The sequence below is a fragment of the Protopterus annectens genome, chromosome 8.part0 (assembly GCF_019279795.1).
Source record: "Protopterus annectens isolate FY-2018-M chromosome 8.part0, PAN1.0, whole genome shotgun sequence".
In the NCBI taxonomy this organism is placed as follows: Eukaryota; Metazoa; Chordata; order Ceratodontiformes; family Protopteridae; genus Protopterus; species Protopterus annectens.
In genome coordinates, this window is record NC_056741.1 from 362,609,313 (window position 1) to 362,628,150 (window position 18,838).

An 18,838-nucleotide genomic window follows, 5' to 3' on the forward strand; every position below is an offset into this window, starting at 1 on the left:
TGTCACTTATTTAATTTCTTTATTTTCTAGGAAATCGCTGAGGATTGTAGGTAGTCAACAAAGGTAAACATTGTAGTTTCATACATCTTATTGTTCAGATAATGCATGTTGATGAAAAGATGCTTAGGATTCCGATTTTTTGAGTAAAGGAGCTGAGAGGTATGCACTATCCCTCTCTGTCTTACACATACACAGTGAATTGCATTGTTTTTTTATTTTTTCACCTAGGTAAATGCAGCTTTTTAAAACCTTGTTTAGGGAGGGGTATCTTTTACTTAAAAGACAAGTACTTGTAAGTGCTACTGCGGATACTTTTTTTGAATTTTTTTCCTTTACTTTAGTATTGCTATTGTTATTATTATTTTATACTTGCTAAACAGCAAAGCTGCATTTAGTGACCATAAAATATTGTTGGGCATTTGCTTTAATTCAGTCACTGCCTCACGTTAGTTTAGTATGCTGCAGTGAAGTGGCAGACCTTTTTTTTTTTTTTGCTGGGCTTTATCTGTACATAAACCCTCGATGGAGAAAGTTTATTCACCAGAGGAGTAACTACATACTTTTTAGCCCTTTGTCTAAACCCCAGTTAACACCTCGTATCCTCTTTCCAAACCCTTTATAACAGTGTATCGTAGCTGGTACAGTTTCACGCTTTAGACCTTTGAATTAGAACACTTCTACCTAATCAGAATTCACAGTACAGAATGATAGAATCTTACCACCTACAGTGTTACCAAGGATGTTTCACCAAGATAGATGGTGCCAGGTACTAACTCTGTACAATCTGCTTCTGGGGCTGTTGAGACCCCATGGTGAGATAAACTTATCTTTTTTTTTTTTTTTAACTGGAATGAATATTTGTATAGCATTCAATGCCCTTTTAAAACAGCATTTTTTTTTTTTTTTTTTTTTTTTTTTGTGGGGGGAGTGCAAACCTTATTAAGTTATGAGTCTGTGCTCAGACTTTGCTGTTGATATATGTAGAGCTTTTTCCCTAACAGACAAAAATACACATGAAAAACTAAAATTTAGCTGTTAGCTTTGGGGCCAGCTGGATAATGTTATGCTTTACAGCTTGCATAAAATGTGTTCAGTAAACCAGTCTGGTACAGTTTACTTATAGTTAAGTATTTTTTCACAATGAATGTCCTAAGAAGTAAGTTTCAGTCTGGCATCATTTAAATCAAACTTTTAACAGTATCTTGAAACTGTGACTACTGAACACCCTCCCATATTTTTTCCAGTAAACTTTAAGGCACTGCTGACTCTTTTTTTCACTACAAAGTGGATCTGTTTTCTTTTTCATTACTATGATGTGCAAATAGGGATCTGTTAGTTTATTGATTTTTAAAATAATTCATATTTTCTATTATGTGATTAAATTCATTGCCTTTATACCGAACAATTATATTATATGAAAAAAAACAAGGCCTCAGAATAAAAATTATAGACAGGAACATGCTACACTAGTCAGTGGATGATAGTTAGAGTTTCTTAATCTTAAAAAAAATATTCTACTGAGTCACTGAACTACGAGTCAAACCACTACAGACTTTAAAGCTGCTTATTATTTTATGATCATAATGCACAAAATAGGAGTGGAATTCTGAAACCTTCTTAGTCAGAAATTACATCAAATGACTGCTGAATCCGTAGCCTCTCATCACCATGCTGGCTAAACCACAAGAAGCATGGGTGAATCCACCAGTACACAGTACTTTACTACAACTTACTGCTTACATATTTCACAAAAGCAGCTGCAGCTCCCTGTTGCTTTGACATTATAACTTTCAGAAGTGGTTACAACTGACCCTGTAATTCCCACATGCATATTTAATTAACAGCTTTAAAATCTGCAGTGGTCAGGATGAGAAAAATCCAAGGAGAGGTGGCACATCTGAAATTAGAAGACTGGCAGTCACAAAAGCCATAATGTTTAAATGTGACAGTTGAATAAAAGGGAATTAAAGAAAGCTTTGGAGATGCTGTGGTATACTGGAACAAGCATCAACAGTAGTAAGTGGAAAGTTATTCATCATCCTGGAAGCAACACCTGCAGTACTGGCATGCAGTTTTGAAGGTCTCCCCTTTTCACACACACTAAAATATTTTAAGGTTTGCAGTAAAAGACTGTCACTTAATTTCACCATGAAAGAAATGGGAAGAGGTATGAAAATCATTTAAGAACCTGAATGGAATTTAAAAGTCTAAGAACAGAGAAAGAGATATTCAGTGCCAAAGGGCACAAGGGGAAAACAGGTCACTGTGATGCTGGTAAGATTTTTTTTTAAACTGCTTAGGGGGATATTAGGATTTTTTTTCAGAGAAAAGGGTTGCAGAGTCATAGCATAGCCTTCCTGCAGTGTATGTGAAACTGGAATCAAACGCAGTGTTAGAATTTAAGAATGAATGGAACTAGTAACATTTTAAAGTGTTTTGTCACACTTTAATACTGTATCATGACATTCTGTGAGTTATGTGCCATGATGTATCGTGCCTTAGTCCACTCTTATTTATTTGGGCTATTTTTATTGAAACCATGGCTCAAACAAATTTTGTTTTCCTGAATGACATCACCATAGGAATATTGCATATACTTGATTAGAGATGTGTCTTCTCCTGTGCAGCATGCAACCAGTGTACTCTAGGAACACATCTCAAGTTTTCCCTTTGTTGATATCACCGAGTATAATTTTTAGTGGCATAAGTGCAGGGGAAGACAGATCTTATGAGGGATCATTTTTTTTAAGTGAACAGAAGACTGAAAACATTCACCGACCTGCAGAAAATGCTAATTGGTACTTTATGCACCACATACTATCATGGGGTGCAAAAGGTACGTCATAAAAGTGCGACAAAAGGAAGACATAAGATAACCAAGATCTGCTACTTACATTTAACAGGCTATGGAAGAGAAGTAATCACTGTTTGCTAACAGTTTCTGTGTAATTTAATTCTAGGACCAATTGTGATACCAGTGGTAAACAGTAATATAAAGTTAGGAGAACATCATTTCTTCTCTGAGGTCTTCATATTATCATCTATGTAAAGGACTTTCTATGAACACTGAAACTATGTAGTATTTGAGTCTTCATGCAATTGCATTGACACCAACTGAAAGAGAATTTTCAGGATGTAGCAGTAGGATTTTTTGATTCCAAGATTCACTAATACATAGATAAATGTAGTCAAGCTTTAGAGGTGAATGGATCATAATTTCATAAACATAATTTTACTTGCAGGCATTAGATTGGTTCCATTTCCCAAGTTGCTGGCCCTGACCCCACTCTCCTTCTGCATGGGACAGCGCAAAGACATACCCACTGATCTGAACGGCACATATATTTCAAGAATAATTCTCACAGTTTTTATAATGTATGAGCAACATTATTTAACTGAAAAAGATAACAGTCACAAAACTTCTAAGCCCAGGCTTCATCAAGTAACAACCCCCCCCCCCCAACTCCCACTATTGTGAAAAATTCTGAGGTTTCATGCATCATATACACATTTTTTGGTACATTATGATTGGCATCACTAGCTATGGAAACCACTGTGCCCCAGGCTGAGGTACTTTTCAAGCCACTCCATTGCAGATGTATGGAATGACATTTATGTTGTTTTCCTGTGTCATTAAATGCAGATTTTAATAAAGGTGCACAGGATGAAAGCTGACATCTCAACAATGGTAGTTTTCAGTATGCAGATAGCTCCAAAACTGTTTTCTGATTCTGTTGGAGATCAGAATGCAGCCTGTTGTTCCAGTAGGATATAAGAGATGCTTATATTGTAGATACAATGGGAAGTCAAACTGTAGCTGTGTGCAGACGGCCATAATTCCTTTAGTTTTTTTTACTATGTACTAATTAGTATTACTCAGTAAAGACATATGTTAATACAGAGTTAATGTGCCAGAAATCCTGCTTTAAGATTCAAAACTGCAGTTTCTCACAGCAAAGGATGATAAAGGCAAACAAAAGAGCTATGGCAATGCATTGGTAAACAAACTGAACTTTCCACTGCATTTTGCTGTTGATCTATCTTCCTATGATGCGAAAATATTTCCTATTATCATGCCAGTCTTCACAGAACTGAGTATGAGACAGGGCAGTTTTAATATTTTGTCTTTTCAGTACTATACAAAAGTTTCAGATTAAAACATAAATAAGACATTGCACAACTGAAATACCAGCTCTCTTGACAGAATGCCCTAAAATTGTTCACCCAGCAGTTTAATGAGTAGCTGTGTTAAGAAAAATGAAATATGCTACCACAGTCGTAAAAGTGACAAGATTAACTTATTTACTAAATGCACGGTATACTCAGTAGTGTCCGAAGATGACAACTTTGTTGACAAAGTTGTAGTTTTTTTTTTCCTTCCCAATCCTTTTAAGATCAGGCAAAGAATTTCACAAGATAGTACTGGAATACTAAGACCTGCTTAATAATTTCAAGGTTAGAAGCTAATTAACTTTCTGTATCATGACGCTGACATTTAGGCTGGGACTCTTGTAAGGCTAGACACTAACAGTGTATCCACTTCTGAGTCACTTACAGTAGATTTGTCATTAAATCTAACATCGTACTGAATGCCTTTTGACATCAGGTCCATTATTAAGGAAGGCACAGTTCTTTTTTTTAATGCTATCAACTGAGTCCGATCTTGTATATGAATCCTTTACCAGGAATGCAAGTAGAAACCAGTGCTCATGTTGCTTTGTTCTACAAATCTCTCAAGTTAAAATTTCCATTTCCTCTCATTTCTTTCCAAGCTTTGCTGTGGCTGCAGTTATGCGCTCCATTTCCATAAGGTTTCTTTGCCTCACCTTCGTATTTGTGATGTTATCAACATGATTGCTTGGAAACCAACCTCTCTCACCATCAGATAAGCGGATGCCTTCCATCCACCCTAAAAAAGAGGCAAGAAAAGTATCAACCTTGTGAAATATGACAAAGGCAAAATCAGGTACCTGGTGTGCAGACTGCTTTATATATACAAGTTCTACTTAGTGAATACATAATAAGTATGTACATTCCTTTTTTGCTGGTTCCATACCTAATCCCATAAAATCTTGTCAAAGTAGCCATGTTCCGCCACAGTGAAAGTATAAGACACAGTAAAGTGTTTATCTTTCTGCAATGAATATGCACAACACCCATGAATTTCCATTTTGACCATGTACTACTTGGATTGATGAAGTTAAGACTGCACTTTTCTGTACTCGCTACAGATATTTTGCTGACAATTAATACAATTTACTGTTAGACAACAAAAAGACTTTCTCCATACTTTTCCTTCTTATTTTTCTTGATTTATCCCTCTCTAGTGATTATATTTTTCATCTCAATTTTTTTTTTGTCTAACTGCCTTTTCTAACTCCTTCTCCATTACAACAGCCATGTCTGCCATTTCACACTTCTTCATTTTTCCATGTTTCTTTTCTCTAGATTTTTTTCCTCATGTTATTGCATCCTAGTAGCATCCTAATAATTCCTTTTCTAATTATCTTTCTTTTACCTCACACATGTAAAAATACAGTGATCTCCACCTTTTGGTTTATTTTTGTGGCTACTTTAAACACAGCAAACGTGAGAAGTTTGTTATTGCATGATAGAATTATTGTTTTATTTATCTAGCCATCTATATGGCATGGAGGAAAGAAACTCATTGACCCCAGTTCAGGTAATGGACCCAGTACTTGAGGAGTTGGTTGGGGGGTGCTGGGGAAGGAGTGACATTTTTGCTGTCTCATTTATCCTAGGAGATGGAGCAGTTGACCTCTCAGAGCTACAAGTCCTTGGTGGGGACTGGAGATTCTAGAGCTGCAGAGTGTGCATGACAACTACACATTCAGTGTAGTTTGGAGGTCAGTGGGTAGGGAAAAAGCCCACTGCTGATAGCAAGATATCCACTGCTTAGACACCTACACAAAGCACCTTCCCTCAGTGGGGGTGCTTTGATACCTAAGTGGTATGCTGGATAGTGCCAGGCATCTCAGAACAGAAGATTGAGGAGGGGCTGCAGGATGTAGCTGAAGGCAGACAGCTGTGAGTCTACCAAAAATAATTTATTTAAAAATATTTATTTTATTGTGATATTAGTGTACTTGACATTTACAATGCTGTAAAACCACATTCCCAAATTAACATTCAGAAACACATCAGTACTTGTTCAGCTAAGAGGGTTGCTGACTTTTCCTCTGTGAGGTAGTAATGGAGCTACATTAAGTACAAAACCTGACTGGTCACTTTCTTCCAAGATACCTGGTGACTACACAGTTCTCTCAGCCTAGCCACATTCCTAATTCAGGGCAGTCTACATTCAGAAAATGTTGTAGAAGATTACTTATCTGTCAAAATGAACTACAGAGGCATTCATCTAAGGTTCTGAAATTGATCATCAGTGTACAAATCTAGGACATATTGAGTTGGAGTGGTCAGAGTATCAAGGCATGTGAGGTGACTAGATTAATATCAGAAGTGACATAATAGTAATGAGACAGTGTGACAGGAATTGTCCTACTGGGATTAAAGTGAGGAGATAGTCCACACATCCCCAGTATTATCAAATGGCATTCATGATAGAACCCTGGCTGAAATTGGACTGGTCAGAGAGGGAAACATTAAATGTCAACGTATCTTTTCACATGGAGGTTGGTGAGATCATTGTCTGTCTTCCACCCCATCCCACAACTATGTGAAGGTGAGAGTCTAGAAGTGATGGAAGATGAGAGATAAACTCTGGGTGAGATGCAGCTGGGGTATTGAAAACATATTGTGGTGTGTGTATAGCACACTTGTATAACTGTTCATCTGAGTATGCGAGGGTAGAGCACAGCAGAAGGAAAATTAGCTGCTCAGCTAGGGAGATGGGATGTTCTAAGCCTTTATCTACACATATGAGGGTAGGAAATTGTTGTTGAAAAGATTATTGTGCCAAAGTTTATGACTTCTATTCTTGCAAGACATATTAAAGTGCCAGGCAAACTGCAATAGTGGTATTTAGCATTTTATTTATGTGCATTTTTTTAATTACGTTGACTGTATTTGCACTGAGTGCAGTCAGTAATCCTGTTAGTGTAGTATAAAGACAAGTAAGATTATGATACTCCTGTCTGCTGGTCTGCAGCAGAGTGCTGAGCCAAATCTGCTCGAGTGCTTCTCTTTGCCAGTAGGGCTTGCGACTGCCAACCACCCTTGGTATAGATGAAGCAGCTAGAATACCAAACCGATTGGAAGGTTTCCAGAAATACAGGTCAACAGTATCTATCCTTTTTGTTACCTCTTTAATCCAATTTGTCAGTAGCATATTCTAGGAGCAAGGCAAGAACCAACCTCTATGGGGTGCTGTTCCATTACAGGGTGGAGACACACACACAAAGGTCAGTTTAGCAGCAGTATTCAACCTGACATCTTGTCTTCAGATTATGGGGGAGAACAGCAGAACCTTGCTTAAATCTAAGCAAACATAATGAACACATATAGGATCCTTACCAAGGATACCCCAGCCAAGAAATGAACTGGAAAACCAAGGTCTGTGAAACAGCAATGGTTATTACCATGCCATTCATAACAAATAAAACAGACCCAAAACACATACCCAGATCATGCTTCAGGAAAAAAAAAATAAAGACATTTCATGTTATGGCAATGGAAAAAAGTGTAACACTACAGAGTCGCCTCACAAATTGCATTTAAAACCCAGTCTGGGATACAACAGTCTAAAGACCCCCATCTCTGTAAAATCTTAGGATGGAGGGAAATACAGACTATAAGAAAATATTGTGTTATTTGAGGGCCTTCATGTAAAAGCTAAAGAATTTAAATCCTTGATGATCACAAGGTAAGGTAGTGATGTACCTAAAACACTGGAAATGTGTGAAAAGGTGCATCCTTCAAAGAAAATGTTACACCAAAAAGCAGAGCCCACATACATCTGCCAGTGTTGAAATGACTAAGGCTAAAGCAGTTCACAGATGGTAAAAAAGGAGATGTGCAAAAGAATAAGAAACATAAGAAGAGAAAAACAAGTGTGACCAACATCTGAAAATGTCACTGAAAGGCATAAGGAGCAGGCCACCGTATCAGAAAGCCTGTGTTGAAACACATTAGGTAGGGCCAAGGAGGTAAACTCAATCAGTTCAGCAGTTACCTTCACTGAAAAAAAAAAATTTCAGATTGTTCTGCGTAATCACCTATCCAAAGATTATTTCTTCTTGATCGATATCCCATTTTACTGTAGGTTTAAAATCAATGCCTTGTCAGAAAAGAATAATGAAATATTGTGGTGAACTTCCTAATCAAGTGTCCGTGTTAGAGTACTCTTATATAAAGGCCCTAATAACACAGTAAAGCTCCGCTGCGAACTACTCTCTGAATAATATGTTTTGGCTCATGCTTCTTATCCAGGAGAATTCAGATGTACTAATACCCTCTATATTTCTCTCTAACTGAAAATTTGCAGTGATTAGCCTAAACAACAAACCCCACCGCTTTCTTACACTTTTTCTGTGGTGTCTGTTTATTCAGTACCAGTGAAACTTAGCAACTACTTTTTCCTGTAGTGTCGTATAATTATATGCTTATTACCAATGTTTCTGTAGTGACTGATGTTAGTAACATCTTACAGTGTTTACTTACCACTTTATTATTAACTGCTATCTCTGTAGTGATTGTTATACATATCATCATACCCTACTTACTCATGGTTTTTGCAGTCACTGCTTGCTCACTTTTTCATTGGATGAAAAGCATACGCATCTCTTTTTTATATTAAAAAGCTATTTCCTTCCTTACTGGTTTGTCAACAGCTCTAGGGCTCTAGTTGAACTTGGTGTCACTTGGACAAAGTGTCTGAACTGCTCTCTAGGCTACTTTATCCATAGAATATTTTGTGAATGCTGATTTATTTAAAAAGCAGTAGTGAACCCTTTGTGTGACAGATGCGCCTTTTCTCTGGTAACTCACTGGAAAAAGGAAATGAAAATTGGAGAGTTCTTTGCTTCATCATTGTCTAAAGAATTATGTATAACTTCCATCTGTCTGTACTAACCATCTTTGGACCGCTCGATGACCATGAGAACATCAGCCTTCTCTAGGTTCAACTCATCATTTTCTTGAGCTTTATAAGCCTTCAAGCACTGAACCTGAGGTTTATCTGCAATGGGAATTAAAAAATAAGTCAATCAGTATTCTGAAGAAGGCAGAGATTATGTGAAAAAAAAAGGCACACACATGTGGGCTAAAAAAAAAAAAAAAAAAAAAGAGAGAGAGACAAAAGTTGAAAAGAAATATTAATTTTCATTGGAAACACACGGTTGCATTAACATACATTTTTGGATCATGTTAAAGTTCTCTGCTTTGTGCAAGGCTGGTAATGTCATGTGAAGAATGTTTAATTATTTTCTTTTGGTATGAACAAACAAAGCTTAACAATAATTTAAAGTCTAAAACAACCTCCGTTCATTTTATCAAAACTAACTCTTATACGAAGGTGTTTTTTATTTCTAATATAAACAAATTAAAGTAAGCATATAACTTCACATTTTAGCTAATATGGATGACAGCTAAATCATATAAACAGTATGTTTGTTAAAGTTCTTATATAAAATAAAATATGATCATCAATACTTTTATCTTGTCATCAGTATCAATTTCCACAATATCTGTGACAGAACAGAATCAGTAACCAAACAATGAGATCAACTTACACAGCGCGTCAAGGCATTAGAAGTGAACCTGGAATGGAACTTGTAAACACTCAGTTTAAGGGATTTTCATTGTAAAATATGTTACATTAATCTTTCAGCAACAAGATATGTCTGGCAATACAGTACAGAATGTTAATAGTGAAGAGTTAACAAGTTTTACTTTGATTTTCTGGGTTTAATTCACTCTTCTCATCACTAAATTGTGCAGTTCTGATCAAGTAACTTCACAAGATAAGAACTCCAAGCACACTACCAAAAATGCTTTTGCCTAGTGCCCTTATGCTGTTAAAATTCATTAATTTATTTCTGATATCACGTGTACCACATTCATCATTGTGTGGAATAAGAGTTTGTCCACGCAAGCATGGTAGCAAAGCAGAAAAGCAGTCCTGGATGGCATATCACTCCATCACAGCACAATAGGTCAGTAAAATAATTATACACAGCACCATATATTATTCCTTTTGTGGGCTGATTTATTTTATACGTTGTAGTAGTAGTAGTAGTAACAATACCCATTAGGTAGGCCCACTGGACACACACTACACATTCATGGGCAACCTGAGAGCAACGTTTGGTAAAGTGATACCCAGAAAACTCCCTTTAGTATAGTGTCATCCAACAAGACCAATATAGAATATAGAACTTGTATCCCAAATGAAATTACTAGGTGTGACAATATAAAACTTGTATCGCAAATGAAATTACTAGGTGTGATTACAGACAACAACCTGAACTTTAATCTCCACCTTCAGCAAGCCATGAAGAAGACTCATCAAAAGCTAGGCTGCTTCTACAGAGTAAAACACTACATTAGTGACTCTGCTTGACAAAGCACTGCCACTTCTTTTCTATTCCCAACCTTATTATATGCCTCTCCTATCCTATCCAGTCTCAACTCTGCTCTATCAGCCTAACTAGAACAATGCTACAATAAAATAGCCACAATCACAACCAGCAATATAGATCCCATCACTTCCTCTCTAAAACAACTAAACTAGCTTGAACTAAATAATTTCCTATTGTACTCACAATTATTTCCAACCTTCAAACTACTGTACAACCGTGAACATTTTCCATTCTTCACTTCATCATTCAACCTCACATTACTAAGAGACTTCTGTGCTCCAATGACAAATCATTACTCTCCATAGCTAAACCTAAAAACAATATAGGGTACTCTCCGTGTTCACACTGCATTGTTAATAGCTAGAATACTATTCCACTCCACTTAACAACAGTTTACAACCTGAAAGGCTTTAAATGCCAACTGAAGCAACACCTGATAAATAAATTGTTCTGCATCTGCACCAGCCCTAGTTAAAGTGGTACTAATCTAGCTATATAAATGTATGATCTAACTTTGCTTCACAAAACATAAAGTACAGTTGTGTACCTACCATAAATGTAAATGTTCGAGTGTATTCACTGTTGCAGTCATTACAATTGGGTTATCCTGCTGGCAGGCTACCCGCAGTCAGCCTGAGTTCCAAAGTCTAGGTCCGGCATCAGTTGCTGTTGCCTCCTCCCTGACGTCAGTGCGCCAGGGGTATAAAAGCTGCAGCCGACACCATTTTCTTCAGTTTTTCTTGCCCCAGATGTCAGGTGCCCCTAAAATGGTAAGCTTACTAATGCCAATAAGCATGCATAACCAAAAACAACTTTTCCTTCATCTACAAGCAAATACACCACATAGATTGTATAGAATAGAGAAGTACAGATAAGTCCCAGCAAGGAAAAGGGGGATGGTGGGAGGGTAACCTGGACTGCAACAGTGAATACACTCGAACATCTACATTTACGGTAGGTACACAACTGTACTATGTTCATCGAGTTTCACTGTTGCAGTCATTACAGTTGGGTTGAATCCCAAAGCTATGGTCGGGAGGCTGGTGCTAAATAGGATTAGAGAGGCTATCAGGCCCTGTAGAACTGCAGTGGCAAAGGCTGCCCTGGATTTAGAGTAGAGAGGTAAGTGATAGTGCTTTGTAAAAGTATGCACTGAACTCCAAGTTGCAGCTTCTAAGATGTCTTCGGTTGGTACTCCTCTGAGGAAGGCTGCTGAAGTGGCTGCTGCTCTGGTGGAATGTGGCCTAATGCCCTTAGGCACTGATTTGCCAAGCTGTGAATAGCAGAAACGAATGCAGTGGCCTATCCACTTTGAAATAGTCTGCTTTGAGATAGGCTTTCCTTGTGATCCTGCAGCACATGCTACTAGAAGTTGTTCAGTCTTTCTGAAAGCCTTGGTTCTGTTCAAGTAGAAGGGTAGCTGTCTGTGAATGTCCAAAGAATGCAGAAGTCTCTCCACCTTATTCTGTGGGTTTGGGTAAAAGGTAGGCAAGTGAATTGTTTGGTTAAGGGCCACACTGGTCACTACCTTAGGCATAAATGTAGGGTTTGTCCTCAGAGAAACGCTGTCTGGATGGAAAATGATAAAAGGTTCCACAGCCATGAGTGCCTGTAACTCTGAGACTCATCTAGCGGAGGTTATTGCTAGGAGCAGAGCTGTTTTCCAGTATAAGAATTTTATATCAGCTGTAGAGGCTGGCTCAAACGGAGGCAGTGTAAGTTTTTCCAAGACATAGTTGAGGTCCCATGCAGGTATTGGTGCTCTCCTTGGAGATCTTATGTTTTTGGCCCCTCTGAGGTACTGCCTTAGTTATGGATGAGAAAAAATAGGTGGTTCTGTATTGTAATGAGCTGAAATGGCAGAGGCATGAATTTTAATTGATGAAAAGGAAAGGCCTTTATCCAGCATCTCAGTTAAGTATTGCAAAATCTGAGGAATATTTGGAAAGTACAGTTGTGTACCTACCATAAATGTAGATGTTCGAGTGTATTCACTGTTGCAGTCACTACTCTTGGGTTATCCTGCTGGCAGGCAACCCTCAGTCGGCCAGAATTCCAAAGTCTAGGTCCGGCATCAGTTGCTGTCACCTCTTTCCTGACGTCAGTGCGCCAGGGGTATAAAAGATGCAGCCGACATCATTTTCTTTAGTTTTTCTTGCCCCAGATGTCAGGTGCCCCCAAATTGGTAGGCTGAAAAAATATGCCAATAAATATGCATGCACAAAAATAACATTTCCTTCATCTACAAGCAAATACACCACATAGGTTCTATAGGATAGAGAAGTACAGATAAGTCCCAGTAAAGAAAAGGGGGATGGTGGGTGGGTAACCTGGACTGAAGCAGTGAATACACTCGAACATCTACATTTATGGTAGGTACACAACTGTATTACTTTTGGGTTGAATCCCAAAGCTGAGGATGGGTGGCTGGGCTAAATAGGATTAGGAGAGGCTATGAGGCCCTGCAGAACTGCAGTGGCAAAGCCTGCTCTGGATTTAGAGTAAAGAGGTAAGTAGTAGTGCTTTGTGAAAGTGTGCACTGAACTCCAAGTTACAGCCTCTAAGATATCTTTGGTTGGTGCTCCTCTGAGGAAGGCTGCTGAAGTGGCTGCTGCTCTGGTAGAATGAGGCCTAATGCCCTTAGGCACTGATTTGCCATGCTGAAAATAGCAGAAATGGATGCAATGGCCTATCCATTTAGAAATAGTCTGTGTTGAGATAGCCTTTCCTTGTGATCCTGCAGCATATGACACTAAAAGTTGCTCAGTCTTTCTGAAAGCTTTAGTTCTGTCCAAGTAGAAGCGTAACTGACTGTGTATGACCAAAGAATGCAGGATTTTCTCACCCTTGTTCTGCGGATTTGGATATAAGGTAGGCAAGTGAATGGTAGGGCCACACTGGACACTACCTTAGGCATAAATGTTGGGTTTGTCCTCAGAGAAACCCTGTCTGGATGAAAAATGATAAAAGGTTCCACAGCCATGAGTGCTTGTAACTCCGAGACTCATCTTGCAGAGGTTATTGCTAGGAGCAGAACTGTTTTCCAGGTTAAGAATTTTATATCCGCTGTTGAGGCTGGCTCGAAAGGAGGCAGTGTGAGTTTTTCCAAAACATAATTGAGGTCCCAGGGCGGAATTGGTGCTCTCCTTGGAGGCCTAATGTTTTTGGCCCCTCTGAGGTACTGCCTTATTAAAGGATGTGAAAGAATAGGTGGTTCCATATTGTAATAGGCTGAAATGACAGAGGCATGAATCTTAACTGATGAGAAAGAAAGGCCTTTGTTCAACATCTCAGTTAGGTATTGTAAAATCTGAAGGATATTTGGTACACAGGTGTCAATGCCTTGTTCCTGGTTCCAAGCACAGAATCTCTTCCATTTTTCTGCATAAGATTTTCTGGTACTGGGCCTCCTGGCCTCCAAGATAACATCCATAACAGCTTTTGAAAGAGGAGTGTTCTGAATGGCTACATTATCCACCATGCTGCCAGATTTAAGGTCCTGAGTTGGCTGTGCAGAATCTGATTGTTTTGTTGGGTCAGCAAGTGAGAAGTTTGAGGCAATATCCATGCTGGACCTTGAGACAAGCTCTTTAGGATTGGGTACCAGTGCTGGCGTGGCCAGTCTGGTGCAATCAGTATCATTTTTGGCTTCTCTTGTCTGACCTTTAGGAGTACCCCGGGAAGGAGAGGCAGTGGAGGAAAGGTATATACTGTTAGATTTTTCCAGCTGAAGGATAGGGCGTCCACTTTCCATGCTTGCTTGTGATAAATCCTTGTGCAAAATCTCTGCAATTGGCAGTTGTGAGGGGAGGCAAAATAGAGCTATGTCTGGGCATCCCCATTTCCTTGTTATCATGCTGAAGACTTGTGGATCCAGTTTCCATTCATGGGGATCCATGAGGTTTCTGCTTAGTTCGTCTGCCAGAGTATTTGTTTTTCCTGGCAGGAATTGTGCTTGCAGGTGAACTTGATAAGTCAATGCTGTGTTCAATAAGGTTATTGCTTGTCTGCAGAGGGGGTAGGAATGTGTACCTCCCTGCTTGTTTATGTACCACATGACCATAGTATTGTCTGTCTTTATCAGTAGCTGTCCTGGATGAAGCAGGTCCTTGAAAGCTGTCAGGGCATTTTGAACAGCTAGCATCTCTTTTTGATTGATGTAAAGATGCATCTGGTTTGCAGGCCATGTGCCCTGAATACCTTTTCCTGCCATATGGGCCCCCAGGCATAATCTGATGCATCCGTTGTCAGTGTCTGTCTGGCTGTGGGTAAACTGAATGGCAGACCATTGTTGTGGTGACAGGCCTCTACCCACCATCAAAACTCCTGCTGCAGGCAGGAAATGAGTGCAATTACTGCCTCCAGGCTGTGGTAATGTTGAGTCCAAACACTTTTTAGATACCATTGTAGTTTTCTCATATGCAGTCTGGCATATGGAATTAATTGAATGCAGGATGCCATGAAACCCAAGGCCTGCAGGATTTTCCTTGCAGGTAAGTGGGTTTTTGTTGCCAATTTCTTGAAGTAAGAAGTCAGTTGCTTTTGTTTGTCTGGCGTGAGATAAGCCATCTGGGCAGTTGTATTTAAGCTTGCACCCAGGAATATTATCTCTTGAGAGGGCACTAGTTTTGATTTATTTTCGTTTACTGTGTACCCTAGGTCAATTAGTAATCCTTTTACAAATGCCAGATGCTTTAGAAGAATGTCTTTGTTCTCTGCTTGAATTAGACAGTCGTCCAAGTAGGGATATATTTGAATTCCTCTTTGTCTGCAAAACGCAATTACTGGTGCCAGGCATTTTGTGAATACCCTTGGTGCAGTAGATAAGCCAAAGGGCAGTGCAGAGAATTGGTAGTGCATTGCGCAAGCTATGAATCTGAGGTATCTTCTGCAAGATTGTCTGACTGGGACATGCAGGTATGCCTCTTTTAGGTCCAAAGTTACGAGCCAAGCCTTCTTGCCCAGCATGGGCAGTAGCTGCTGTAGATTCAACATCTTGAATTTTGGAACTTCCAGAAACGTAGTTAGTATAGACAGGTCCAGTATTGGTCTCCGGGTTTTGTCCTTTCTGGGCACTAGGAAAAGTCTGGAGTAAAATCCTTGCCCCTGCTCTTGTTGTGGTACTTGCTGAATGGCCCTCGTCCATGAGGGCTGTAATTTGTTTTTGTGCCTCTGCCCATTGATTGTGTGGCAGGTCTGGCATACCTTTTGACCTTGGTAGGGTGTGAAAATGGAACCTGTAGCTTTGGGACACGATCTTCAGGACCCATTTGTCTTGGATAACCATTTGCCAATTTGATGAAAAAACTGCTAGTTTTCCCCCTAAGGGTGCTGCCAAAAGAAAAGTGCTTGGATCTGGCAAAAGAAAGTCATTGGGACTGTTTCCTGTAAGGTTGTGATTTGTCTTCTCCGCTTTTGGAGGTAGGAGCACCCTATTGTTTAGGCCTGTATGAGCCTTGGGGCTGAGATCTGCCTCTGGGATGCCTGTATCTGCCTCTTTGTGGTCTGTCTGACACTGGAAAGGACCAGTTTTTAGAAGGCCAGTTTCTGCTAAATCTGGGTGGCTGTACCTGTAAGAAATCCTTGACTGTCTGCATGGATTTTGCTTTATCCTCCATTTTTTTCAACACCTCTTCTGCTTTAGTACCAAAGTATCATGCTGTAATGGAGCATCTAATAATTTTGCTTTAACATGATCAGGCAGATTCTATTCCTTTAACCAAGCATGCCTTCTAATAACAGTACCTGTAACAGCGGCCCTGCAAGAGGCCTCCAGTGAATCATAACCACATTGCAAAGTATGCTTTCCCACTTGTTCAGCTGCATGCAATAAATCCTGCATTTCCTTGTTCTCTGAACATTCAGTATTTGTCAACAATTTCTGTTTAAGCAGTGACATTAAATATTGCTGATATTTAAGCATATGAAACTGACAATTTAAAGCCCCTACAGCCAAGGTAGCAGAAGTGTAAACTTTTTTTCCCCATCTGTCTAGAGCCCTAGAATCCCTATCATAGGGGACAGGGTTTTTTGCAGTGGAAGCTTTAACCCCTTTGGGACCCTGAGATATAGTTTCTGGGTCAGCAGCGAGGTTTTTATATAGGAATTTATGAGAATCCGGGACCCTGTAGTATCTGTCTGGCTTAGCAGGTGCAGGGGGTAAAGAGTCAGGGGACAGGCCGGACTCTGAAAATACATCATCTACAATGTCTAGAACAGGTGGAATAGCAAGGGGTCTGTGCTGATGAAGTAGCAGAAAGTCTCTGAGCCTTTTCTTAGATTCAGAATAATCTTGGCTCTCCCAGTGGAAATGCTCCCTCATGGTATGCAGGGTTTCCCCAAAAGAATAATCCTCAGGAGGAGAGGCTGAAGGAATGGATTCTTCAGCATCAGAATCCTCATAGGGAAGCATGGAATAATCCTGTTCAGAAGAGGAATCAGAGGAAATAGAAACCTGATCAGAAGAATCATACTCTGTCTCTTGCCTAGGCCTCTTATCAGGAGGGGGATGGGAACCCCTGATCAAAGTAATTAGGTCTTCGGCCATTTTGAGCAACTGTTTTTTAGGCATGGAAGTCTGAGTAGGAGAATGCTGTACTTGTTTCTTTGTCTTTAGAGCTGCTTTAGGCTTTGTCTTTGAAGCTGAAGATGGCTTAACATATAGTTGTGTAGGTCTGAAGACCTCAGAAGCCGATGCCTGCCCAGCAGCTCCGGACCCATCTAAGAGAATGATTTCTGAGTGTCCAATACCTTGAGTATCCAGAGGCCCAGTCGGGTCCATGTGGGAGTCAGAAGCGGCCTGTGGCTCTGAGGTAGCAGGTGCCATGGGCTGCAAAAGCGCCTCACTGAGAACCGGTGAACCGGCGACTGGCCTAGTGGAGTCCTCGACATCGGGTTTGGACCTCAGATGCCTATCCTTTTCCTTGTCCTTGCATTTTTTGTAAACTCCAGTCGTCGGATCTTCCGACGGCATTATATAATTAAATCTTTGGCCAAAGTAATGAAATGCAAAATCGATCCGAAGCTTAATAGTACATTGGTTAAATCTAGCACAAAACCGACAGCTAGCAACGTTGTGATCAGGGCCTAGGCAAGGAATACAGTAAGAGTGAAAATCCTTATGAGGTATTTACTTCCCACAAGAAATACAATTGTTAATTTTTCTGACATTGGTCTGGAGCAAGAAAAAAGTTTCCCCAATGGGGTACTTAGCTTTAATGAAGACTTTGGTTCTGAAATTCGGATTTGAAAATCTCAGAAGTCGGCCGACCGGCACTTGCGAACTGCTTTTGCTTCGGGCACCGCGCGGCAAGAAAGACTAAAGAAAATGGTGTCGGCTGCATCTTTTATACCCATGGTGCACTGATGTCAGGAAAGAGGTGACAGCAACCGACGCTGGACCTAGACTTTGGAATTCTGGCCAACTGAGGGTTGCCTGCCAGTAGGATAACCCAAGAGTAATGACTGCAACAGTGAAACACGATGAACATCAATCGTGTCAGTACCTTGTACCTGGTTCCAAGCACAGAATCTCTTCCATTTTTCTGCATAAGATTTTCTGGTGCTAGGCCTCCTGGCCTCCAAAATCACATCCATGACTGCTTTAGAAAAAGGTGCGGTGCGTCTTGAATGGCTACATTATCCACCATGCTGCCAGGTTTAAGGTCCTGAGTTGGCTGTGCAATATCTGACTGTCTTGTTGGGTCAGTAAGTGAGGAATTTGAGGTAATGTCCAAGCTGGGCATTGAGACAAACTCTTTAGGATTGGGTACTAGTGCTGGCGGGGCCAGTCTATGGCAATCAGTATCATTTTTGGCTTCTCTTGTCTGCCTTGAGGAGTACCTTGGGGAGGAGAGGCAGAGGAGGAAAGGCATATACTGCTAGGTTTTTCCACCTGAAAGATAGAGCATCAACTTTCCATGCTTGCTTGTGATAAGTCCTTGTGCAGAATTTTTGTAGCTGGCAATTGCGAGGGGAGGCAAATAGGTCTATGTCCGGGCATCCCCAGTTCCTTGTTATCATTTTGAAGATTTGTGGATCCAATTTCCACTCATGGGGATCCATTAGGTTTCTGCTTAGTTCATCTGCCAGAGTATTTATCCTTCCTGGCAGGAATTGTGCTTGCAGATGTACTTGGTAAGTCAATGCTGTGTCCCACAAGTTCATGGCTAGTCTGCAGAGGGGGTAGGAATGTTGCTTGTTTATGTACCGCATGACTGTGGTGTTGCCCGTCTTTATCAGTAGTTGTCCTGGATGAAGTAGTTCCTTGAAAGCTATCA

General features: G+C 40.0%; 1 protein-coding gene across 2 annotated transcripts in view; it reads right to left on the bottom strand.

Annotated features, from left to right (window-relative positions):
• Window positions 1-223: 223 nt before the first annotated feature.
• The window catches only part of LOC122808811, a 2,021,113-nt gene continuing 2,002,498 nt past the window's right edge, over window positions 224-18,838 (bottom strand). For both annotated transcript variants that reach the window (XM_044079872.1, XM_044079871.1), the window contains 2 exons: window positions 9,053-9,157; window positions 224-4,909 (listed from right to left, as the gene is read on the bottom strand). In XM_044079872.1, coding sequence (XP_043935807.1) covers window positions 4,758-4,909; window positions 9,053-9,157 — 257 coding nt within the window. In that variant the 3' untranslated portion in view covers window positions 224-4,757. The remainder of the gene's footprint in view (window positions 4,910-9,052; window positions 9,158-18,838) is intronic.